The 26515-nt window shown below is 34.0% G+C and overlaps 3 protein-coding genes across 3 annotated transcripts; all 3 read left to right on the top strand.

The window, feature by feature from the left end:
* The first annotated feature begins 5745 nt into the window (after nt 1–5745).
* On the top strand, nt 5746–13573 carry LOC102591463 (cellulose synthase A catalytic subunit 5 [UDP-forming]). Its single transcript, XM_006350939.2, has 14 exons — nt 5746–6629; nt 7553–7745; nt 7828–8045; nt 8153–8255; nt 8347–8521; nt 9027–9293; nt 9445–9790; nt 9910–10047; nt 10614–10739; nt 10849–11061; nt 11143–11416; nt 11536–11729; nt 11814–12164; nt 12585–13573. The coding sequence occupies exons 1-14, from the start codon at nt 6540–6542 to the stop codon at nt 13167–13169; spliced, it is 3273 nt and encodes a 1090-aa protein (XP_006351001.1). The 5' UTR covers nt 5746–6539; the 3' UTR covers nt 13170–13573.
* Nucleotides 13574–15164: 1591 nt separating this feature from the next.
* LOC102591135 (uncharacterized) lies at nt 15165–20561 on the top strand. Its single transcript, XM_006350938.2, has 5 exons — nt 15165–15253; nt 16492–16602; nt 19620–19690; nt 19812–19898; nt 19980–20561. The coding sequence occupies exons 2-5, from the start codon at nt 16542–16544 to the stop codon at nt 20253–20255; spliced, it is 495 nt and encodes a 164-aa protein (XP_006351000.1). The 5' UTR covers nt 15165–15253; nt 16492–16541; the 3' UTR covers nt 20256–20561.
* A 630-nt stretch (nt 20562–21191) lies between these two features.
* Nucleotides 21192–26263, top strand: LOC102590782 (ribosomal RNA small subunit methyltransferase H). Its single transcript, XM_006350937.2, has 5 exons — nt 21192–21620; nt 22553–22804; nt 23136–23204; nt 24781–24973; nt 25162–26263. Exons 1-5 carry the CDS (start codon nt 21243–21245, stop codon nt 25584–25586), a joined length of 1317 nt encoding a protein of 438 aa, XP_006350999.1. The 5' UTR covers nt 21192–21242; the 3' UTR covers nt 25587–26263.
* Nucleotides 26264–26515: the final 252 nt, after the last annotated feature.

The raw sequence follows: 26515 nt of genomic DNA, 5'->3' as shown, positions 1-26515 counted from the left end.
GCAAAACTCCCCGAGCCTCAAGTGTGGGGCTTAGTTCTGTAAAACTTACTCCCTAAGTGCCCGACTGTACGCCCTATGCACACCCAACGCCCAACACTCGAGGCTCTCCTAACAGATCGTATATAAATTATGTGTTAGAATCTTTAGTTAACATTGTCGACCCTCATAATTCTTGAATAATTGTATGATACTTAATAATTTTTAATCTATAGAGATAAGAAGATTGAGAATAACTCAAATAACAAGCTTTGGTATCACATCTTTCCTATTTGGTAACACTGTGAAAGTAGTTATATAACATTTCTTTTAAAAATACATCACGAAATTTACTTTTTCGCTTATCATTGGTCTTCATGATTTTGTCATATGTCTCAAAATTATTATATTTTATTTAGCTATTTGAAAGTAATTTTATTTTTATTCGTGACGGGGTGATGTTTTTATTATAATACTGGTAACTAGTAAGGTTATTGATTATTTTCTTTTAGGGGGTAAATAGTATAGTATGATAAAAAATAAATTTGAGAAATAATGATTCATTTATTATTAGAAAGCTAAGATATTAAATTATTTATACTTGTATAATCATATTAGAACTTTTATTTTCTATTAGTTTATTTAATCATTATTATATTATTATACTATATTATAAATTAAAAATTTAAAGATCCATAAGGCTTACGCCCCACGTCTCGAGGCTTACGCCTCGCCTCACGCCCCGTTTTTTAAAACATTGTGTGGGTTGAATATTTGACCAAATGACAAGATTGTAATGAACTAGTTTGTAAGAAATAAATAGTAAAAGAAATAATTAAGCAATATGAATCAAAATATAGGTATACAATTGTGTTATCAACTTGAGAGCTTAGCAGCCTAAAGAACTATCGCATAATAATAGTGTAAGACTAAAACTCAGATCAATGTCATTCAACATTGAAATAAGATAAAATTTGTAATTATTTGTCAAATGACGAGATTCATAAAATATATCCTCTTAAAGCATATTAAAAACATATTAATTACTCATTGTCGCTATTGAATAATGGTCATTGATAATTTAATCGTCTTTGCATATTGACAAAATGTTTAAATTACTTCAATCTTATCCATATTCTGATACCGCTTCTACAGAGTTAAATGAGTTTTTTGAATTTCTTGTATGTATATGAAATATAAAGTTTATGTGACTAAATATTTAAAGGCGATTTAAACCTTTTATATTATAATCATGCGATTAATTATTTACCATTTAAATAATACAATTGAATTTGTACATATAATTTAATGACACTTGGATTGAATATTTGACCAAATGATAAGATTGTAATGAACTAGTTTGTAAGAAATAAATAGTAAAACAAATAATTAAGCAATATGAATCAAAATCAGGGGTGTATACAGGAGGGGGTCATCGGGTTCACGTGAACCCATGGTCCCCTTCCGAAATCATATATAGTATAATTTTTTTAAAAATATTTAAATATAGATGCGTGAACCCAGACTCGAAGTATCATATACTGTAGTACGATGATGATTGGGTGCACCTCTCTAGGTGAGGTTAGAAATTTTGAATTTTTTATTTATCTTGTTTTAGTTTTCTTTCTAAGATTTTGTAACTAGTTTGGATAAATAAAAGTTAATTTTGGACCTATAATTTTAAAATTTTAATGGTTTTCAGTAAAAAGAATCTAATCGATCAAATTTATGTCTTAGATCTACCTTTTTGTAATAGTGCACCTATTATCTATAAATCCTGAATACGCCTTTGATCAAAATATAGATATACAATTGTGTGTTATCAACTTGAGAGCTTAGCAGCCTAAAGAATTATCACATAATCATAGTGTAAAACTAAGACTCATATCGATGTCATTCAATAGTGAAATAAGATAAAATTTGTAATTATTTTTCAAATGACGAGATTCATAAAATATGTTCCCTTAAAGCATATTAAAAACCTATTAATTGCTAATTATCGCTATTGAATAATGATTGTTGACAATTTAATCGTCTTTGCATAACGGCAGAATGTTTAAATTACTTTAATCTTATCCGTATTCTGATACCGCTTCTACAAAGTTAAATGAGCTCTTGTTTGAAACACTGAACATTAATAGACTGTGAAAAATTTCTTACGAATCAACACATTTTTCTTTAGTGACCTCTAGAATGTTATTATTCATTGACTCAAATCTGGTCTGTCACTTTTATCACGTGTCATCTTCTGATTCATCCACCTATTGCTTTCAGAATTTACCCTATACTTCAATAAGTAACAATTATTTCGCTTTTCCAATATAAAAGTCTTCAAATTTCGAAAGATAATTCTTTTGAATATTTTAATAATTACACAAGAATATTATAATATTAATACATTTTTGACGGATAAATAATGTTGTAGTGGGGAGAAAGTGTCTTTTGTGTAAATTGAAGTCCGTTTTCCTCAACAACAATGCATATTTTAAAATTTACCAATAAAATAATTATTTTTTATATATAGAAAATTGAGGAATTTTTTGGTCGTACATAATCCAATATGACATGTAAAATGGAATACTCTTGACCTTTGCAATGAAATAAGGAAAATTGTTATTAATGTACAATAATTTTTTATAAATTGTTATCACAACATTGGATATGCTAAGAACTTTTATTTTGATTTTCCTTATTCAAGTTGTTTAGATGTAAAACGATATATTTGAATTTCTATTATGGTTTAAAGACATGCATGTGAGTTAGATTGATCTTATGATGAAATAATAATGAAATAAATTATTACAAAGAAACATAAATAATTATAAGAATAGTAGAGCGATTGAGCAATATTATATTAGATCTCAGTGCACTCAAAATAACTAAAAAGCCGAAAAACAAAGAGTTTTTAAGTTGTGAGCATACATGTTTAATCAAGGTTCTGAAACCTCTAATACATATAACTAGTAGACTATTTATAGAGAAATCCGATCCTAAGGCAGCCTCTTCCATTAGGTCATGAACTATACAATTGTGCATTGCTCAACGATGATCTCAATATCTTTCGTGCTTCACAAATTAATTGGCTTATCTCATTCGCATTTTGTCCGACTATAATTCTACATTTGTTTGTTTGTGTGCCTCTAGAGCTAGATGGGTACAAATATGTCATTCGTTTCGGTAGTACAAGTTTTGGAAATATTGTTCAATGCTTCTTAACCGAAGTGTTTTGATCGATTTAATGGTGTCAATGCATTATTAATCCACCTGAACAAGATCGATTTCACCCATACACTTCTCATATTTTTATTTTTATCTTTTTTCGTATTTTCTATTTTACCCTTTATTTTATTAAAAAGTTCTTAATTTATGTACTTGTTTTTATTTATTTTTTCCTGTCAAGACAAGACTATTGGACCTGTGAACACGGGTCGTTGGACTTTTTTTGATGACAATAATCGAAACGAGGACTTAAAATATTTACTTAAATGAAAAAAAAGTTATCAAAATAAGATACAAGTGCTATATATATATGAAAGAATTAATTTTAAGTTTTTTTGTTCTTAATGACATATTTAATTTCAATTTTTTTTAGATGTAACTTGACATATGAGTTATATTTTTGTAAATAACGGTTCATTATTTTAGCTTTTGAAAAAAAAGAAAAAAGAACGATATCCGACTTGAATTGATTGACCATATCATGTGCAAGAATTATATTCAAGAATATCTTGTTAATGTTATTGTTCATTTGTTAGACCATAAATCTTTGTATTGATTTATTAATAACATATAATCACAAATATTTATTTTATATAATTAAAGAATATGAAGATATATAATTTATTAATACGATTAAAATATTATGTTACATTGATTATAATTTATGAATGATAATTTACTTATTTGATAAAATTATATAAAAATTAAAAAAATTGCATAGTTTTCACAAAATCATATAAGTTTCATACTTATTACTACTTCTTAAAAATTTAATATATATTGAAATAAAACTTCAATTTAAGTCAACTTGATTTTCCGTAAAGCAATATAATATTAACAAGTAAAAAGCCAGTGAACTGTGCTTTTATATCTCGTTGTACTCGTACTAGTCAATGGTCAAGTACTATAGTACAAAAAATAATAATATTATTACATACATTCACTGTTACAAGTACTATGGTATAAAAAAATAATACTTATATTACAAATTAAATACATTCACTGCAATTGTAACATTCCATATTACTATAGTAAAATAACTTCTCTCTCTTCAGACAATAATAATAATAAAAAAAAAGGCTTTTTTTTTTTTTTGCAAAAAGAGATTTTTTTAAAGCTTTATGTAGCTTGAATTCTTGTTACTTAGGGCCCGTTTGGCCATAGATTTCCCAAATAATATTTGGGGAAAAATTTGGCAAATAGTGTTTGTCCATACAATTTGCCATTATTTGGCAAATATTTTTGGCAAATATCCCAAATTCCCAAATACTAGTTTTTTCTAGTATTTGGGCCAAATCTCATTATTTGGGATCTTTTGAAAATTGAAATTTTACACCAAACTTTTATCTTTTACAAAAACACCCTCTATAGTAGTTGTTTGCATTGTATTACATAATTTTTTACGTGAACACCAAAGTAGTGATGAAATATTCAGTGAATATGAAAGTGATGATATGGTTGTTGATGAAAATGATGAACAATCGGCTCAAGGTAACAAAGTCATGTGCTTTGTCTACTTCACGATGTATGAAATGATGCTTGTTGCACTCACTCCAAACTACCACATTGCTCTAGTGGCATGGAAACTACTTGTTATTTGTTGCAACGAAGATCCAATTGACTTGTAATACAAACTTATGGTTAGTTTTGATAGTTTTTAAAACTTATGGGTATAAATCATATTTTTCTAAAAAGTGAAATATATTTCACAAATACTATGGCCAAACACATGGTGAAATTTCACCCAAATTTTCACCCAAATAATATTTGCCAAAAATATTTGGAAATCTATGGCCAAACGCTAGCTTAGAGTCTTAATATAAATATCAAATATCGAATAAAATAATTTTTAAAAAACAACTTTTTATCCTTAAACCTAGTAAGTAGGATCTCCAATTACACGTTTTTTTAATTTATTACCAATTATATTTTTTATTTTCTCAAAGTTTGTCCCTGTAACACACAAAACACAAATGTTGTTACTATTATATACACAAAAGCATAACATGTATTCCTACAATACACATTAAAATTGTGACACCCTTTTAAAAGAATTCCCAAAAAAAAACAGCCAATTGAACTCCATAGATTAGTCTTTTCTTAATTGTTTTCTAGTTTTTATTTGTATTGGAGTCTGACTAATAAGGATTAAATTCGCGTCATATAAAGTTTATTCGAGCCTAATTCTCCTTACTTAAAAAAATTCATATTCAAAATTAAAACTTCTTAAAGAAGGAATGATTTTATTCACTCACTCACTGCACCACGTCGTTTGGTGATATTATTATTCGAGCGAAAATTCTCCTTAAAAAAATAATATTCAAAATTAAAATTTCTTAAAGAAGGAATAACTTTATTCACTTACTCACTGTACCACGTCGTTTGATGATATTATTGTTGTTATTATATACATAATACAGACACACAATAGAACTCTAAAGTGTTGTAGTGAGCAAGAAGATAAAAGGAAAAAAAAGACTACCAAACTTTTTTCTTTCTCTCTTAGCTGTTTTTTCTTTTTGTTTTGTCAAACACATCATCACTATTGATTTTTTTTTCTTTTCTGAAAAATCTTCCAATTTCTCTTCCTTCTTTAATTACTCCATATACTACCAACTCTTTGGGCCCTACACATCTATCTCACTCTTTCTTTACAAGAGAGTGAGTAATTGCTTATATATTTTGCTTACAAGAAGAAAATCACAAATATATATAGATAGATATCCATCCCATCAATCAAAGTTGGTGTTTTTTGATCTCAAATCTTAGATCAAAATTAACAGGTGTGGGGTGTGGGGGTTGAAAAAGGCTCTCTAGATTGCCTACCTTCACATTCTCTCACTTGGGCTGTTTTGTTTTGGTTTGGTTTGGTTTGATTCTTTCTTGTTTTTGTTGTGTGTACACATTTCAATACTTTTTTCTAAACTTGTGTCATTGTGATAAGAGTGTTTTCACTCTTTTTTTCTTTCTTTTCCCACTTTCAGCCAGATTACAGTCGAGACTTAGCTTGTAAAGAAGAAATTTTGATACAACAAGCATTGCCAGCATCATCTTTTTTTGGGGTTTCCTACTTCATTGTGTGTAACAATATTGTAATATTGTATTTATCCTTGTGGGGTTTCCTTATTTTTATATGTAATGTTGATTTTATCAATGTTGGGGTTTTTTGGTTTGGGTATTTTCTGATGGGGGGTTACATAGTTTTCCAAGATTTAGTTTTTAGTGCATAAAGGTGGCACCTTTATTGATTTTGGGCACTGAAAGGTTGAATCTTTGAGTGGGGTTTTTGAGGAATTTCAAGATTTTTTTTTATCTGGTATTTGGATTGTGAGTGATTGTGGAAAATGGCGACGATGGACACTAGTGGAAGGCTTATTGCTGGTTCTCACATTAGAAATGAGTTTGTGCTTATCAAAGCTGATGAATTTGGAAGGGTAAATCTCTATAAAAGTCCTTCATTTTGATTATATTCTGAGTTCTGAAGATTACCCATTTTGGTCTTTGTGGTGGCTTGTTTTGGTTTATGGATAAATCTTCCATTTGATTAGGGTTTCTGGAAAAAAAAATATGCTTTTTCCTTGGTTTCTGTATCTTGATTATTGGTTCATTTTTTTGAGTTGCAGGAGATTTGTTTCTGAGAATGTATTTTGCCTTTGTACTTTCTTTTTTCCCCTTTTTCTTCATTTCTTTCTGTGATTGGAGGTTTTGTTTCAGCTGTATTTTGTGATTGTTAATTTTCCTTGATATTTTTTGACTTTTTAAAAGTTCTGAGTATTTTTTGAAAATGACTCTTTTAATATATTATTGTAGGGTTTTAGCTACTTCGTCTTGTAATTTGTCAGCTTTTTGTTGGCTAATTTGGTGTATGCAAATACTCTTTAACTATGAAATTATTATGGAGGAATCACAATGGTTCATTCTTTGTTTTTCTAATTGACCTTACAATTTCTTGTCCTTATGATTTTAACTTTTTACTTGAGGATAATTTGTGAGCTGAGGGTCTATCGGAAACAAACCTCTCTACCTCCCAAGGTTGGGGTAAGGTCTGCATACACACTATCATCTCTAGACCCCACTTGTTATTGTTGTTTTTACTTGAGGATAAATTGGAATGCAGCCCCAAAAATGTTGAGCCTTTTCTAACTTTTGATGAGGAATCTCTGCCCTTGATTTTGTCCATTTTCCTTCTGTATCAATTGATCTTGAATTTTTTTGTGAATAAAATCAACCTAAGTTTTGCATTTTTCCTTCTGGAATATATTGTATTGTATAATCTATGAGGATTATACTTTGTTTTTGGTAATTTGATGCTGACTGCAGTGGAACTTTTGTTCTTGATGACGTTTCTGTTGTCCAGGTAGAGTCTGTGCATGCGCTCAGTGCACGAATGTGCCAGATTTGTGGGGATGAACTTGAGATTACTGATGGAGAGCTGTTTGTTGCCTGCAATGAATGTGCTTTCCCTGTTTGTAGACTTTGCTATGAGTATGAAAGAAGAGAAGGAAACCAAGCTTGCCCTCAGTGCAAAACTAGATACAAGCGGATTAAAGGTATGGAAACTTGCTCTCAGTGCAAAAGTAGAAACCTCAAGTGCATTGATCATGGACATTGATGTATGGGTTTTGATTTCAGGTAGTCCGCGTGTTGAGGGTGATGAGGAAGAAGATGATACTGATGACATAGAGCACGAGTTTGATTATGGCGTTGGGATTTTACGCCAAGGTTCAGGTCCAGTTTCCTTTGTTTATGGCGGAAGTGGTCATGCTGGTTCATATGAAAATGGCTCGTCCTCGAGACAAGGTTCATCAACTGATGGTATGGAAATACCTCTTTTGACCTATGGTGAAGAGGTAAATATTCTTTTAAGCCCTTTAATTTGAATAACGAAAGAAGAAAAGCAATCATTCACATAATCTGGAAGATGTACAAGTCTAATGCTTGCAACTTCCTAATCCAGGATTCTCAGATTTCTTCCAATCAGCATGCTCTCATAGTGCCTCCATCGAATGGCTTTGGAAATGGGGTTTATCTAAATCGTCATACTGAGTCATCGGTATCCTGTAAGTTATTAACCCATTCTTATTCTATTTTCTATAGATTGTTGTATCTGATTACCTGAGAGTGATGCGATACTTTTTTTTGATGATGTAGTGCTTCCGAGGCCAATGGTTCCAGAGAAAGACATTGCGCTATATGGCTATGGAAGTGTTTCTTGGAAGGACAGAATGGAAGACTGGAAGAAAAAGCAGAATGAGAATCTCCCGGTGGTCAAGCATCAAGGAGATGGTGGTGGGAGCTTTCATGGGGATTATCCTTATTTGCCCATGTATGTAAATATTTTTGCGTCCTATTTTGTTAGTGGCTCAATTGCTAAACCTGTGCAAATTTTTAAAAATATATGCTGGTTAAAAGTACTATTAATCTTCTTGAAATATAAATACTGTTTCAACAGCTCTAGTTCTGAATGGAAGGCATACTAGATGCACTCAAGGATTAACTAAATTGTTTTTTTTGGGCAAAGATTGAATGCTAATGATTGCTGATGAAAAAATTATTTGATGCCAACAATTAAGATTTGTGTATCATAATCATAAATTTAAGCTCTTTCATTCCCCAGTTTCTGTTAATGAAGTTGTTTTTGTGGGGTTTCTTATGTGTGAGGTTGTCGCTAGTCTTATTCAGCTTACTACAAACTTGAAAGTACTTGTACAGAGATTCTTTAGGCATAACCTGAGAGAAAAAAAGACTTGTTTTGCTCTCTGTGGTTCTGATTCACTAATGTATTTGTGAATATTTTAAGCAAGTTTCTTTATAAATGATCATTCTCTCAGGATGGATGAAGGAAGGCAGCCACTATCAAGAAAGTTGCCCATATCTTCAAGCAAGATTAACCCGTACAGAATTCTAATCATACTCCGTCTCACAATTCTTGGCCTCTTCTTCCATTATAGAATTCTTCATCCGGTAAATGATGCAATTGGCCTGTGGTTGACATCAGTTGTTTGTGAGATATGGTTTGCTGCTTCATGGATTCTTGATCAGTTCCCAAAGTGGTGCCCTATAGTTAGAGAAACATACCTTGATCGGCTTTCACTCAGGTAGGGTTCTGCTGTTATAATGTTTTGGGGTCGACTTGAAATTGAGAAGATTTTTGGATTGATTTATCTTGGACTTTTGGATACCCTTAATGGGTTCATTGGTTTCAGAGAAAGAAATGTTGTCGTGTATTTACAAGCTTTATCATTTCAGGTATGAAAAAGAAGGAAAGCCTTCAGAGTTAGCTCCTATTGACATTTTTGTCAGCACAGTCGATCCCTTGAAAGAACCACCATTAATCACTGCAAACACTGTTCTATCCATTCTTGCTGTGGATTATCCAGTGGACAAAGTTACATGCTATGTGTCAGATGATGGTGCAGCAATGCTTACTTTTGAAGCCCTTTCTGAGACATCTAACTTTGCGAGAAAATGGGTTCCTTTCTGCAAGAAGTATAATATTGAACCTCGTGCTCCAGAATGGTATTTTTCACTAAAGATGGACTATCTGAAAAATAAAGTTCATCCTGCATTTGTAAGGGAACGGCGTGCCATGAAGGTTTGTAGCATAGATTTATCTCTGTTTTGTTTTGACATGCATCAAAACCTTTCAGGGCACTTAGATTTGTACCTTCTAGGGCTGTTGATCTGAATATTTTCTTGTGTTTATGGCCTCAGAGAGAATATGAAGAGTTTAAAGTCAATATAAATAGTCTTGTGGCAACTGCTCAAAAGGTTCCTGAGGACGGTTGGACGATGCAGGATGGCACAGTATGGCCCGGGAACAATGTACGAGACCATCCTGGTATGATCCAGGTAAGAACAATTTATTGTGATGAATTCACCTCAAACGAGATTCTGTTACTTTCAAAATTTGTATCATAGTCCTTCATATATTCTGCTGGCAAGTTATGCATTACCCATCTAATTTGATTGCCAATCGTATCCTGGATATCTTCTCTTTCCAGGTTTCCCCAGTTGCTAACCATCTCTTCTCTATTTTCCCCATAATCTCCACCAACAGCAATCGTTTCTGCTCTCAGTGTGTTGAAAAGTGCTTTTGGAAAATTTATCTGTCTTGGCCATTGACCATCAAACTCTTTAGTCAGCAAGGATACTCTGGATGAAGCCCAGGGGCACAGACAGCTTCTGAGCTGTACTGTCCAGTTCATCCAGGACTACTTTTTGGACCTTGCGCAACAGAACTATCTGGATCTTTCATTGTTTTCAACTTCATAAGAATGTGTAAAATAAACAAAAAAAGATAAATCTTTTGACTTCTGGTCAGCATAAATTCAGTGGAATGCTTTAAATGAGTGTCAAAGGTATTAGGTGCTATCTCTCTTTTTATACCTCAGTTTTTCTGATTAACTCTTCTACAGGTATTAATGGGTCATGATGGTGTCCACGATGTTGAAGGAGATGATTTACCTCGCCTGGTTTATGTTTCCCGTGAAAAGAGGCCTGGGTTTGATCACCATAAAAAAGCAGGCGCCATGAATGCTTTGGTAATTCGACTGACCTTATGTTAGTTAAAATATTGGAACAACAAGAAAATTCTTATGCATGAACATGGAGTTCTGATTATGTCAATGTTGTCTTTCTTTCTGTATGCAGATGAGGGTTTCAGCTGTCATATCAAATGCTCCTTTCTTGTTAAATGTTGATTGTGATCACTACATCAACAATAGCAAGGCATTGAGGGAAGCCATGTGTTTCTTGATGGACCCCATTTCAGGAAAGAAAATCTGCTATGTGCAGTTTCCACAAAGGTTTGATGGGATTGATCGTCATGACAGATACTCAAACAGAAATGTTGTGTTCTTTGATGTATGTATAGCCTTACTTCATTAACTTGAGTTCAATCCATAATCCATCTGGGAAGAAACTGATTCATGAGGTTGTTTCCAGATTAACATGAAAGGTTTGGATGGTATACAAGGACCAATATATGTTGGTACGGGGTGTGTTTTCAGAAGGCATGCACTTTATGGATATGATGCTCCTGCCAAGAAGAAGCGACCTAGCAAGACCTGCAACTGCTTGCCAAAATTGTGCTCTTGCTGTTGCTGTTTCAGATCGAAAACGAACAAGAAAGGGAAAACAAAGAAAGAGAAGAAGCCAAAGCACTGGGAGGCATCAAGTCAAATACATGCTCTTGAAACCATTGAAGAAGGAGTTGAAGGTTAGATCTTTATGCTTTAAATAATAATTGTTCTAGTCGTTTGTTACAGAAAATGTACAATGAGGTTACTAATACACTGATCAATAGAGGTGAAAAGTCTAACTTATGCTGCATTACAGAAGCTAATGTGGATTCACGCCCGACTTCCCAAGTGAAACTAGAGAAAAGATTTGGGCAGTCTTCTGTTTTTGTTGCCTCAACACTTCTAGAAAATGGTGGTGTTCCAAAGGAAGCCAGTGCCTCATCACTTTTGCAGGAAGCCGTTCATGTTATTTGCTGTGGTTATGAAGATAAAACAGAATGGGGGAAGGAGGTAAGACCCATTGATTACTTTTTGTTATGGAAGAATGTAGTAAATTTGGTTTGCTGAGTCATGAAATTTTTAATCTTCAACCAGGTTGGCTGGATTTATGGCTCTGTCACAGAAGATATCTTGACTGGATTCAAGATGCATTGCCATGGATGGAGGTCCGTGTATTGTATGCCTCAGCTGCCTGCTTTCAAGGGTTCAGCCCCTATAAATCTTTCAGACCGTCTCCATCAGGTTCTAAGATGGGCGCTGGGATCAGTTGAAATTTTGTTGAGCAAGCATTGCCCGATCTGGTATGGCTATGGTGGTGGATTGAAGTGGCTGGAGCGGCTCTCTTACATAAACTCTGTTGTGTATCCTTTGACGTCCATTCCCTTGATTGTCTACTGTTCCTTGCCGGCTATCTGCCTTATCACTGGAAAATTCATTGTTCCTGAGGTAAATTTCTGATTCCGCTATTGACCTGGTTATATCTAAAAAAAATGTTGCGAAAAAATCAACAATTTATTTCATTCAAGTGTTCAGCAGATGAAGTGTTTACTTAGAGTCATGTCAGTCTTCATATAAGCTTGGGTCTTTAACTTAAACTATTTATATATCCGTCCCAGCGGAATAACTGGATCTATATTGAGAAACTTCATGCCAGAACCTCTCTGAAATCCTCAGCAAGAAAGAAAGATGAGACTCACAGTTAATGACTTTCATTAGCTTAACAATATGTATAATAGCTTGCCAATATCGATACTTCTAACTACTGAGAATTGTTACTTCTTTCCCATGTAGTCTGATCCTTCACTTCCTATTTTCTAAAAGTTAATTGAGGTTGTCCTCTAATTGTGTATGTTTAAACATTTACAGATCAGTAATTATGCCAGCATTATATTCATCGCGCTCTTCATCTCTATTGCTGCCACCGGTATCCTTGAGATGCAGTGGGGTGGTGTTGGTATAGATGATTGGTGGAGAAATGAGCAGTTTTGGGTTATTGGAGGTGCTTCTGCACACTTTTTTGCTCTCTTTCAAGGATTGTTCAAGGTTTTAGCTGGTGTGGAAACAAGATTCACTGTCACCACCAAAGCAGGTGACGATGGAGAATTTTCGGAGCTCTATATGTTCAAGTGGACATCATTATTGATCCCACCAACGACTTTGCTAATAATGAACATAGTTGGAGTTGTGGTTGGTATCTCGGATGCAATAAACAACGGTTATGACTCTTGGGGACCCTTGTTTGGTAGGCTATTCTTTGCCTTGTGGGTTATTATTCATCTCTACCCATTCCTAAAAGGATTGATGGGAAGGCAAGAACGAACCCCAACCATAGTCATCGTATGGTCTATTCTTCTTGCTTCAGTCTTGACATTATTGTGGGTACGAGTCAATCCGTTTGTCTCAAAAGATGGTCCTCTCCTAGAAGTCTGCGGATTGGATTGTGACAATTGAGTCTAAACACTCCAAAGACTTGATTGAATCAAGAATATTTCCAGCAAGACATTGTTGGGATTTCCTTTCGCGGACGAGTCATCGATGTGTAGTACTGTGAGAGGGTTTTTGCAGGAAGAGATAATACTATATAGAAGGCTGTTAGTAGAATAAAAAGGTAGGTAGGTAGGTAGGGAGTATAGGTGAAGAGAGCATCAATGTAGATATGAAACAGAGAGAGCTGACATATATTCATAATATTTGCATACAATTTGTTCCATTTATTTTTTGGGAGTTCCATTTATTTGTCAGTGAATACTTACTAAATCATTAAAGTTATTAACCCTCTATGAAAGGGCCATTAAATTTGTACACTCTTTAGTTAAAAAGTTGTATGTCCTGGTTTATCTGGACTTTAGAACCAACCAATTTTTGTCTTTGGTTATCCAAATTTTGCAGTTATTTGTGTATTTTACAAGTCATAAATTGTTTAGGTGATGTTCTTGTATGCAACAAGGGATGTTTTTTTTTAGGCAATGAGTTTGTGTTCTTTTAGATGTACTGCCGTAGTCTTTCGGAAATAGCCTCTCTACGTCCTTGGGTGGTGGTAAGGTCTGTGTGTACATTCTACCTTTTCCGAACCTTATGGAAATTCACTGGGTATGCTTCTCTATCTCCATAAGATAGTGGTGAGGTCTTAACGTACATTCCACCTTTCCTACCTTTGACTTGTGAATTTCAGTAGGTATGTTGTTGTTGTAAATATAATACATTATTTTTGTGAGAAGATGATTAATTAACTGAAGTAAGAAGAGGAAGAAAAAAGACCAAACACATAAACAACCCCTTTAAACTCCTTTCTAAATTTTGTTTGGATACTTCAACTCAACCTTATTTTATTTTAACCCTCTAAATATATTTTTTATGTACCACTTAAACATAATTTCCTTTTACCCAATATAAATTTTATAAACCAACACTTTCTTGGGTTTGATTTTAAATTTTTATAAATTAATTTAATTTATATACACTAACTTTATAATTATATACAATCTGGAATATAACATTTTTCATAAATAAGTTCAGATATATCTAATTAGTTTGAGTTTGAAATGTTTAATAAAACACATCAAAAAATTGAAGATAATCTTACTATTATTAAAACATGGTTGATTCAGATTGAAGTGAATTATAATTATATTACAATTACATCAATAATAAAACTTCAAGAATATATGCATAATAATTAGTAAGAGATCAGCAACAAACTATTAAGAAAAACCCTAGGGCCGCCTACGTGGCGCCACCACAAATCAGAATTTCCTTTTAATTTATTTATTTATAAAATTAGCCTTCCTCTTTCATGAAAAGTTGTGACTTTTATGAAAAGTTGTGACTTTAATGAAAAGTTGCGACTTTAATAAAGAGTTGCGACTTTTATGAAAAGTAGTGACTTTTATGAAAACTGAAAAGTAGCGACTTGAATGAAGAGTTGTGACTTTTATGAAAACTTGTGACTTTTATGAAAGGTTGTGACCTTTCCGAAGAGTTGCAACTTTTCCAAATAGTTGTAACATTTCCAATAAGGCACAATAAACATTTGTTCACACTACACTTTGTTGTCTATAAATAGAGGGATTTCCTCTCATTTTAAAACAACGAAAATTTCGAACCTCTTTTTCTTTTTCACAATTAAATATATGTACTTTGCTCCTTTTGAGTGGCTCACTGACACCATTGCTTGTTACAAATCCTGGTATGTATTTTTACCGTCATTAATTTATGCTTACGTTATTAAGGATAAATGATAAGATGTAATAATTTTCATTTTCCTTTACATTATTAATGTTTGTTACTACGTAATCTTGTATGTAAGATAATATAGTGTTTTAATTTTAATGACTGATAAATTTTAAATATTATTTTATAAATTCCATGAATTCCCGTGCGGGTAATTTTACTAGTTTTAATTAATAGGAGTAACAATAAATACATTTAAAAAAAATTATATTTAGGGTCTGGTTGTGTTTCTTCATCTTTTGTCTGCTCAGTGCTTTTGCTTCTTCGTTTAATCTTTGCCTCTTGCTCGAATTCTGCATCTTCCGGTATGTTTTCGTATTTGAGCTTACTGAATTTGGGGTTTTTCGCTTCTTTGGAAGCCCTTATTTTTTGGGGCCTTTAGTGGCTTTAGGGTTGAGCCGCCATTGCTGTCACCTCCCATTACTCTGTCCATCAAACTCTGTAAGCATTGTTAGAGATTCTTGAAGTGAAACAACAAAAGAAATTGTTAGATACACATTAAGAGCAAAATCTGATGAAAACCCATGGCAAGAATATGAAAAACATTTATTGCGTCCTCTATTGTTTTTTTAATCATTGAATGCAAGTATGCAACTATGTGATTATTTGTGTGATTTGTGAACTGTAATGTACTGCGTCTTTCTGTAATTAAGTTATTTATAGGCAACTCTGTTAACATTTGTGTTAAATAAGTATTCATGAAGTAGTGTTGAGTCATGAGTGTCTAATGTCTGTCATCTTTTAGAGTTTTAGTTACTGTTAGTGTACATCTGTAACCATGCTTGTGGCTATTTTCCGGTGCATTTGTATGTAGAGGACATCAAAGCAGTCGATCCTAATGAGGCTTACGGTAAATTAGTGACTACTATCCATCCTTGATAAGTATAAATAAATTAACTTTCTTTAATTTTTGCCACTGTTAACTAAATTTGGTTAAACCGAAAACCAAACCAAAATAAACCGAACTGAAATTTACAAACCGAACCGAACCGACCAAACGCCCAGCCCTAATTGCATATGTTGATGTAATTTTGATAGTTGATGTAAATTGAAATATAAATTATTATTGTATTGGAATCAACTCAAACTTAGATTATTGTGTTATATGTTGTGTTGTTTTTCAATGTAGCTGTATTTTTTATGCTATACATGCTTGATTTTTTATGTGCTTACTTGAGCTGAGGGTCTTATCACAAACAACCTCTCTATCTTTACAAGGTACGGGTAAGGTTGTATACACCCTCTGAAGGATCCCACTTGTGGGATTTTACTGGGCATGTTGTTGTTGTAAGTCTTTGTAGTAATCAATTCTTTATAGTGGATACTAGGATGTGTTTAACACGTCTAATCGTTTTTTCCAGCTTGAGCACTTTTATCTAAAAGTATAACTGCTTATTTATAAAGTCAGCTCCAAACTTGAAAATTGCTTTTCAACAGTTGCTGCTTAAAAGCTACTTAAATTCAGCTAATCCAAACGGGCTCTAATTTTGCATTCTTTATTTGTATCTTAGTGATAAACGGTGTCTGATTGTTTTACTTGTAGATTCTGAAGGGAACAACGGAAAAATAAGAACACCCAAGATTTGGCCAAATATGGACATGAAGGAACAAAGGATGGATTTTAAGTCTATAATGAAGGAGGCTGAATTTCTGGGTAAGTAGTAGTTTTTTTTTTGTCTTCTCTTGATTAAGGGTACTATTTTTGTACTCCAACTTGATCGAAATCTTAATTCATGTGTAGTTTTGGTTCAGTAGAGCATGTTTCATGTTATTTGGGTTTTGAATAAAGAAAAAAGAAAAGAACCCTCTGTCTAAGGAGTAGGGCTGTGCAAAATTTATGTCATTAATTTTGTGTCAATGATTTGTTATGTAAGCCATATTGTTCATGAACCAATTAGGATTTTGTTCTTATGACAGTGCAATAATCTAGCATTATTGATTCAATCATCATTCGAAGCAGTTAACCAAGAATTTGAGACCTTCATGATAGTGGTGGCTTGTACTCTCACTACATCTCTAGAACAAAAAACAGAACAAACATCTCCAGAAAAAAGTTACCTGTTTGACAATGGATTGCTTTTTGTTTTCAATTAACTTACTGATAGAGACTTTCCAAATTTTGTGCATTAGCTTATTTCACTAATTTCAAACTTCGAGGACAGGCATAGTCGGAAACTTATAAGAGGATATCCTTCTCTTTTGATTAGTGAAGTGACATCCTATTGATACTATGAAGTTATAAACTGGCTAACAAAGTTTCTGTGATTGTTCAATTAAAGCATTTGATTGGTTCGCTATACGCTCTTGTTCATATTGAAACTTTAGATTCAACTAAGTTTTATGCATGTATGACAATGTCCTGCATGAATTGTTACGCTAATGTGGTTCAGTTTACATGACAATGTCCTGCATGAATTGTTAGGCTAATGTGGTTCAGTTTACAAGTCTTTGTGATACACTGGGCATGAGATTGTGGAGGAACTGAATGGTAGAAAGTGTTTGCGAACGTCAAGATTTCTGAAATGTGCTTGAAATCTGAAACTAGTGAATGCTAGCAAACTTGAGGAGGATTTTAGTGCAGAGGAACACTTCAATTCGGGATTTAAGCTGAGGACAAGACTGGTTCATAGCTTTTCCTTTTCTCCATAACAACAATATCCTTAAATGTTGACATGAATGAGTTTAATTAGTACAAACATCTCAAAATCCATCTCTAGGACTGAAGCAGCGCTCGGTGATTAAATGCTTTTTACTTGCTGTTACCATTTAAAAAAAAGAAAGAAGAGAAATGCCTTTACTTAATCTGGTAAGCCATATGAAGGGAACTTTACATTCCTTTACCCTAGATAATGGTAGCTACTTTATCATGGATAGAGTGTCGTCCACTTTTTCTTGTAGAGGTAGTGCTGAAGACCATTTTCTTCATCCCAAATCATGTTCATTTGGAAGTGGAAAATTGAATGCATGACAAAAGCATAAAAGGAAAATACTGGTGCTAACCAGTTAGGGAATCAAAAATTATATGGGCCATCAGTCAATATTGATCAATCATTACAAGAAATAGGCCAAAATAGATACTCAACCCTGATTTATGTGAGTCAGTTGTCCTTGCCTAAGTGTAGCCAACAATGGACTCTTTGGTTGATGATCCCATGAAGCTGGGATCTCAGGGCACCAAAACTGTCTACCTGAAACTGTAAAGTGAAAGAGATTTTTCAACAGGTAAAGTGAAAGTTGGCACATTAATTAGGCTGACCAGCTATTTTGTTTGCCTGTTGGTGACTGGGTTAGGCTTCATCCGTGCACTTGATGTTGGGTGGTGGTAGGTCATTATGATGTAGGCTCATGTTTATAAAGGTGAGGTAGAAGCAGGCGATGGCTGCTCCTATCATAAGTGGCCAATAGATGACAAGATAGTGGTTCTCAGTTCTTTATCAGAGAAATATAATGGTTCTGAGCTATCTACTGATTTTTATACCATCTTTCTTGATTTCATATTGGGGTTCTTTAGTAATCGTAGAGAAATTGTTATCACCGCTAAAAAAAAAAAAAAAAAGAGGGGTGGTTTGTAAGATGGATTTGGAAAGGGCTTATGACCATGTTAATTGGTCTTGTCTTTTGAATGTGCTACAGTTGATGAATTTTGGATGGAAATGGATAAGGTGGATCAATACCTGTATTTCTACTGCTAGGTTTTTCATTCTAATCAATGTCAGTCCAAAAGGCTTCTTCAATTCCCAAAGGGGCCATAGGCAGGGAGATCCTCTTTCTCCATATTCGGTTATCATTGTTATGGAAATATTAAGCTTGATATTCAAAAGAGCTGAAAGTTTGGGATGGATTAAAGGCTTTAAAATTGAAGTAGCTTGCTTTGGCTGGGATGTATTAGTTATGCGGGTTTCTAAGTTGCAAACTAAACATCGTATTAATTTTATACATGAATAATTTACCTCCCAAGTATTTATAACTTATACAGAAATCAGTACATGGATAAGTTACCTCTTTACTAGCTACCAAACAACCCCCTTACGGTATATCTTTCTTAACATGTGTGGTATGCCTTTGATCACACAATGAAAGTAATGCATAATAAACATCTCGTACACAACAACTAATAGTATAAAAATTTTCCTTCAAAGACAAAGCAACTGAAATTATACGCATTTTTCGTTGTGAAGAATGATATCCACAGTCTTGCATGAAAAAGGTAGCCCGTGCAACTTATTTAGGAAAAGGTTCCAGTGCACACAGTATTGAAGTTGGTAACTTTCATTTTTGTGTCACTCTTCCTTGGTTTATATCATCCCGAAGGCATTCAAGTGCATATCATTCAAAATTACTTTCCGCTGCCAACACATTTTCTTTTTCTTGCGACTTTGGCAGCTTCCCTATCCAGGTGTCTGTCTTAGCCACCTTATCCTAATTAACTTCAACAGGTTCATCGCATTTAGATTTCCGGTTGCACTAGGTGTACTTGACAAGTCTCGTATAGCAGTTTTTCCTATCAAAGAGCTTTCTTAGCATAACTAAAATCGAAACTTGGCTGTTTGATTTTCCCCCTAATTATTCTGTTTTGACTTTTATGCTAGTCCTATCCGGGTTTAACAGTGTGCTGATGGGAGGAGCTTATGTAGAATACGGCACTGACTAGGTTCTCTGTCCTATTTTCAGGCTCTGCGCATATGACATGGAAGGAAAAAAAGGAGCTGGAGAACAGGAAAGTAGTTGCGCTTGGTGGGAAGGTGAGGCACAACCTTTAATTTATGAATAATAACGTTGGCTGTTGTAGTATGTTCTGCAATTTTTTTGACAAATACTAAAATATTTTCTGCATCTGTTGATAATGTTTCTGTTAAATGGCAGCCTCAGAAGAAACAGAGATTACCACTTAGTGTAGCACGTGTAATGATGAAGAAACAGAAGGAAAGGGAGGGGAAAATGCAAGAAGAGGTTGAAATCTCAGCTTTCTTTGGAGTTGCTTACTGAAAATTCCACTTTAACATAAGTTGCTAACTTATTTGGTTTTTGCAGAATTTGGTACTTGGACGATTCGGGGGAGCTAGTAGTTCAAGAAAAGCAGCAGGAAGGCGCAGACCAGAGGATAGGGTGCTGAAATCAACTGAAGGTAACTTCAGAAACGGTGTGCTTGATGTTAAACAGTTACTAAAACCTTCTGCGCCTAAAGCATCATTTGATGATGGGAAGAAGTCTTTTTCTTCGGGTAAAGGGAAGAAGAAGAAAAAGGGCGGTAAAAAGAACAAGGGCAAGAAGAACAAAGGTGGTGGTCCTGGTAAGAAGCGCCATTAAACGTGGACATACATTGAAACAGTGATTAACCCAGCGTCTGGGATCCCAACTTGCGTTATAGAACAAGTAGTTTCATATTTTGGTCGTTGGTATCTTAAAAAAGGATGAAACTAAGGATATTATGTAGCTATCATGCACCAAGGAGGCCAGCTTTCGTAAAATTCTAGTGGATTGTGACGAGTATAGTATAGTTTCTAATGTTGAAAGGATGTACTATTTATTTATGTTGAGAGAGAAAATGAAACAGAATCTGCCATTGATTTCAAGTTAAATACTTTATCTAAATACAATAGTAAGTTTCAAATACTTTATTCCAACTTAATTTCAAATGTCAGTATTTTTTTTTCAAATACCAAAATTTTAGTGTCCAACCTATTCAGTTTATATATATTTACTCTAAAAAACTTGGTAATCCCACAATTCTATAGCAGGAGCTTTGGCTGATAATTATCATCAGTTCTCCTTACTTCTATACCTTAAATCACGTTGAACATAATTAAGTTGAGGACAAGGAGCTTTTTAGATGAGATTGTTCATGCAATTCATCAGAGTAGAATAATCAAAAATTTAGGATTCGAGTTTTGTCATTATTTATTAAATGAAAATAAAAGATAGAGTAAACTCATATCAAAGCTTTTGCTAAAGGAAATAGTGATTCCTAACTTGAGATTCAAACTTCAAAAATTGTTTTATTTTTTTGATAATTTTCTCGAAAGATCATTGGACATAATAAAATAAAATAAAAGATATTGTACTCCCTCTATTTTCCAATTTATGTAACATCAATAATATTTTTTGAAAGTTAATAATTTAATTTTTAATTATAATTTATGAGCATGAAATTTAAAATGTAACAAAAAATCGTGATAAAAAAGTTTCTTTGAATCTCGAAATTCAATAATAATAAGTAAAAATCAATTGATCCCTTTGAAATCTAGTTAAATGGAGTACTATTAATTTTAGTTAAAAGAATTATCCTGTTCCACAATGGCGAGGGTTGTTCGGAATCTTCTCTTCCGCTCATCCGCCGTTCCGCCACCGTTCAAATTCCACGACCTCCGTCTTCCCGGCAGCTTTAGTTTCTCCACTTCTGCTTCAATTCGCAGTAAAGCTCGCAAAAACAAAGGCAAAAACTTGGAGAAGAGCAGCAATATTAGTGTAATTAACCAAAGCAAGCTTTCACAAGTGAAGCGACGGACTCGGTCGGAGAAAGAGCTGGATGAGGAGGCGTTCCTGAAGAACTATGGAAATGAAAATTCTGCCCATGTCCCTGTCTTGCTCGGCGAAGTTTTGGATGTATTCACCTCCGTTACTCTCCGCTCTTTCCTTGATTGTACTCTCGGTGCCGCCGGCCATTCCTCTGCGGTTAGTGTTTCCCTTGCTTTTACAGTTGTACCTCTTTCCTTCTACAATTATTGTCCTTTTTGAAGTATCTGGATAGGTGATTAGACGAGACATAAAAGTTGTTTCAACTTACTGAGTTCATGGCCTTAGATGGTAAATTGAAGAGGACACGGATTAGAGTCGTATGTTAGCAGGTAGTAGAACATTGTCTAGCTAATCTTTCCATACAATTAGTCGAAATATTTACTCTTGTAGTTTATTGTACTTTTTTGTTGTTAGTATCCATTGTTTGTCGTACTTTGATTATCACTTACCAAGTTCATGGCCTTAGATAGTAAATTGAGGAGGATTTGGATTAGGATAGTATGCTAGCAGGTAGTAGAACATTGTCTAGCTAATCCTTGATACCATTGGTCGAAATATTTACTCTTGTAGTCTCTTGTACTTAGTTTTTTGTTAGTATCCATTGTTTCTTGTATTTCAATTATCATATTATTTTGTTGTAGTAACTAATTGTTATGCTTTCACATCCGTTACTTCTTTGAGCCGACGGTCTATCAGAAACAACCTATATACTTCTGAGGTAGGGTAAGGTTTGCATGCACACTACCTTCCCCAGACCCCACTAAATTGGGTATGTTGTTGTTGCTTTCTTTTTTTGATAAATGTATTATGTTGTTATTTTGATACGAGAAAAGATCTACTAAGTTGTTAACGTTTTAAGTTCTCCAAATATTAAGCTTTTATATTGAGGAAGTAAAAGAATTAAGTCATATCATGTTAAGCCTAGTTAAATTCATGTTATTTCATGGAATATAACTTTGTAATGAAGTTATTGTCTAATGTATACTTAGTTGCATTAGGTTACTTGCATAATTTATTTTGAGGTAGTGATATGGGATCATTTGTCTTCCATGTTGAAAATTTTAAAAGTTGTTTGCTTGTACATACAGATAATTCGAGCTCATCCCGAAATGCAAGTATATGTTGGGCTTGATGTTGATCCCATTGCGCATGAAAAGGCACAATCTCAGCTGAAGAGTATTATAGATAGGGACTCTTTTGATACGGCTTCTGCCTTGAAAGTGCATACCTTTTTGAAAAATTTTAAGGACGTCAAGTCTGTGCTTGGTGAAGTTGCAGATGACTTATTGACTGGTGGAGTTAATGGGATCTTGATGGACTTGGGTATGTCATCTATGCAGGTCTGTACTCTAATCGCATCTAAGAAACTACTGTAAAACTTCAAATTGTTTGCTCGATAATCTGGTTTCTGTGGCCTTACCTTTCTTTCTTTCCCGTGTGTGTGACTACTGTGTGAGTTGGCTGTATATGAGAAGAAAAGCTAGTCACTGTGTCACACTGAGTTCTTTAAAACCATAAAAGACTATTTTCCCCTGGCTAAAATTGATGCATTTGATAACTGACTTCTACTCTCACGCGTTAACCATCTATTGGAGAAATATTTAGAGACTACCAGGATACAGATTTCTGAGATAATATCAATGTCTTGAATTTTTTCCATATTTTATTCAGGTAAATGATGCTGGAAGAGGTTTTAGCGTGCTGAAGAATGGACCTCTTGACATGAGAATGAATCCAAAGGTAATTTTTTTCCAGATCATGTTTAAATTTCGATAGTCATTCTGATTTGTCTATCTCTCAAATGCTACTAGTATCTTATGCTACATTGCACATTGGCTTATGTTTCTAAGAGTTCCAGTATCCACCCTTTGGTAAATTATGTTGATTTTGTGATTTTATTCCTTTGCTTTAATGCTAAAACTCTACGAGATTCATGGTTACTAGTTGGTACTATGTTGATTTTGGGATTGTATTCCTCTGGTTTGATGGGTGGTCAATTTCTACATCAAACATACTTAAAAAAGTCACCTTTTTTTGTATATGTCATCCATCCTTCTAATTTTAACCGATGAATATATCATTTTGTAGTTGGTCTACAAATATATGATGCATTGTACATTTGTGAAACTTGTGGGTAATAATCATTAAGGTGGGTTCTAGGTCTTTAGACAACTTTAAAAGCAGTTCAACAAAGAAAAGGTAGCTTGGATATCATTTTAGTAGCAGATATACTGTACTGAACAACAGGAAGTGGGGAGTACTCAATGGTAAAATTGTCAGCTAATGATTAAGGGGAGATTACTGGTTTTCTGGAACTGAATTATAAAATGAATGGGGTGAATGAAATAATTCTTTTGCACAAAAAATAATTTGTGGCAAGGATTAAAAGGTAGTCCGGAGCCTAAAGGACAACTCTTTTTTTTCTTCAAAATTCCAAAGAGGTAACTAAAAATACAAATGAACCAAAATGGCAAAGGCGAGTACTGCCCCACGCCTTACTACAAACGTTAACAGGGCCATTAATTGTCATTGCTAAGGTGTGAAGGGCATCACACCGTGTAAAGGTGGTACCAGCTCCACGCCTTAGCTGGCACTGATTTTTTTTCTTCTTATAAGGCGTGAATGTGTATTGCATCAATTCATTTTGATCTAAGGTGTGTACGGCACCACGCTTTATAAGAAGAAAAAATCTGCACATCTGTTGATTTCACATTGACATGACAAGACAAGGAAATTTATTCCCTTTCATAATTTAAGTCGTGCAACTTCCCACGACTTGGTTGTCTTCTTCACCGAAATTTTATAACATTTCAATTGCACGGCGTTTTGGATGACATAGGTGTCTATCTCCAAATTATGTGCTTTTGCAACATGGTAGTTCCATTCTCTGAGAACGGGTATATTTGTCGATATAGGGATCTGCCAGATTGAGTGAGTTCTCAAATTTGCGTTCCAATAACCACATTCTTCCCATTGATTAAAAAAACGTCACCTGGCTGATATGTAATCGGACCTCTTTTCCAGAAAAATGGATTCCAAGATGACATTTTAAGACTTATTTTCTAAATGTAGGGATATGTTTGAATACAACTAGTCACTGCACACACTAACTATTTATAAGGAAGCTTTACAGCAATTATCATTTATCACGATCGCATCCTATTAAGTTTTCATTGTTGATGTCACTATTTGTCTAACATCAAGACATCTGATTCAGTAAACGCTTCTCATTCTATATTTTCCTATATATCTTTCATAGATGTGGAGAAAATGTTCATAGAGGTTTCCTTGATTAACTGACACAGGACTGTGACAGGCAACTCTAAAAGCTGAAGACATATTGAATTCTTGGCCAACTGATGAAGTAGGGCGAGTTCTACGAGAATATGGAGAAGAAAGCAATTGGTACTCTCTTCAAAACAGAATTGTTAAGGCTCGTCTACATGGAGGGTTACATTCTACCAATGATCTGGTAGACCTTATTCAGAATTCAACTTCTAGGACGAAAGGTGATTTTCAGTTCTAGGTGGCTTTGTCGCTATTCATATTTTAAATTTGTCTAAAGTTTTATGAATTTCTCAACCATTACTAGCTGGAATTGGTGTAGTAGGTACTTTTTCATACTTAATAATCTTCTGCACATTCTTGTCTGTGGAAATGAGAAATGTGATTATACTTTGGACACTTGCTTAAGCAGGGAGGCAAGGTTGGATTAAGACGGCTACAAGAGTTTTTCAGGCTTTGCGGATAGCTGTTAATGATGAACTCAAAACTTTGGAGGATTCCATCCGTGCTTGTTTTGAGTCTCTCAGTTCTGGTGGAAGGCTTGCCGTAATTTCATTCCACAGTTTGGAGGACAGAATAGTAAAGCAGACATTTCTCGATATTATGAACTGCAGTGAAGTTGATGGAGGTGTGGTTGAAGATGAAGAAGGGAAGCGCTTACGTGAGTTGAGGAAAATTAATCTTGAGACTGTTAAAGAAGAAGCATGGATTAAACAGGTGATACAAGGACAAAATGGAACTATCCTTACAAAAAGACCCATAACACCATCTGAAAAGGAGGAAACACTGAATCCTCGAAGTCGGAGTGCTAAACTAAGAGTGATTCAGAAAGCCTGAAGAAAGGTGGACTTCATAGACGTATTGAACCTTAAGGAGATCTTTCACTCTCGAAGATGAGGAGCTTTACCAATTGTTCAACATCTAAAGTTAAGTAATCACAACTTTTTCTTGATCGTCCTTCAGCTTTATTCGTCATGAATAGTTTTCCTCACAAGTAATTAAGCCTTATGAAGCTCTAGCTCCTCTGAACTTGTCATACATTTCAATGATTCACCAATTTGGTACCACATTCCGGTCAGCTTATCATCACATTGTTTGATCAAGGAAATGGTGGTCCTGTATGCTCCATTCCAGAAACACCAATCCATAGGTTACTGGTGATTATCGACGTGCATACTTATTGAGTAGGAAATTTTTGATCGAGGAAAGTTTCTACCCGATGCAAGGAAGGAACTTGACTGTCATTCCAAGCTCTTAAATATGTTTGATTCCGAGTAGTTCAGATTATCCCGAGGGTTTGAACATTTGAAATCAGCGTTGTGGATATGCGATTTTGTAGCATGAGGTTTTGATATATGCTTTACTTGGTTACACTTGAAACAAGTACCTTATTGAGAGCTTTGTATTTTTACAAATTTTCATATTGGCATATGGTTTCATTTCTGTACTACGTTTCTCTAACCTGTGTTTCTTTCAATTGTTGTGTTTAATGTGCTTTACATAATTACATTAAATATGAATTTGTCATTTCATTATTTAAGCTCATATTACATTATTATGTATGTATCTTTTTTTTTCCCCACGATATCATATCATTAGCTACATATGTATTAATTCCAAGCAATTGCGGGCCTTTTTGAGATCACTTCCATTCATTTAAAGAGCAACTTTCACATACATAAAAATCATATTTGTATGTTATAGCTATAGTTTGTATAATTGCGCTCCATAACAAACTTAATGTTTGTTATGGCTATTAATATGTA

The sequence above is a fragment of the Solanum tuberosum genome, unplaced genomic scaffold, assembly GCF_000226075.1.
Source record: "Solanum tuberosum cultivar DM 1-3 516 R44 unplaced genomic scaffold, SolTub_3.0 scf00131, whole genome shotgun sequence".
Lineage (NCBI taxonomy): Eukaryota > Viridiplantae > Streptophyta > Magnoliopsida > Solanales > Solanaceae > Solanum > Solanum tuberosum.
The sequence above is the reverse complement of the archived record's forward strand: the minus strand, read 5'-3'. Positions and strand labels throughout refer to the sequence as shown.

Coding starts and splice junctions, on each gene's coding strand:
- LOC102591463 (XM_006350939.2), top strand. CDS start 6,540: ATGGCGACGATGGACACTAGTGGAAGGCTTATTGCTGGTTCTCACATT. Junction 6,630..7,552: donor AAGCTGATGAATTTGGAAGG/GTAAATCTCTAT, acceptor TCTGTTGTCCAG/GTAGAGTCTGTGCATGCGCT. Junction 8,046..8,152: donor TTTTGACCTATGGTGAAGAG/GTAAATATTCTT, acceptor TTCCTAATCCAG/GATTCTCAGATTTCTTCCAA.
- LOC102591135 (XM_006350938.2), top strand. CDS start 16,542: ATGGACATGAAGGAACAAAGGATGGATTTTAAGTCTATAATGAAGGAG. Junction 19,691..19,811: donor TAGTTGCGCTTGGTGGGAAG/GTGAGGCACAAC, acceptor GTTAAATGGCAG/CCTCAGAAGAAACAGAGATT. Junction 19,899..19,979: donor AGGGGAAAATGCAAGAAGAG/GTTGAAATCTCA, acceptor TGGTTTTTGCAG/AATTTGGTACTTGGACGATT.
- LOC102590782 (XM_006350937.2), top strand. CDS start 21,243: ATGGCGAGGGTTGTTCGGAATCTTCTCTTCCGCTCATCCGCCGTTCCG. Junction 21,621..22,552: donor CCGCCGGCCATTCCTCTGCG/GTTAGTGTTTCC, acceptor TTGTACATACAG/ATAATTCGAGCTCATCCCGA. Junction 23,205..24,780: donor ACATGAGAATGAATCCAAAG/GTAATTTTTTTC, acceptor GGACTGTGACAG/GCAACTCTAAAAGCTGAAGA.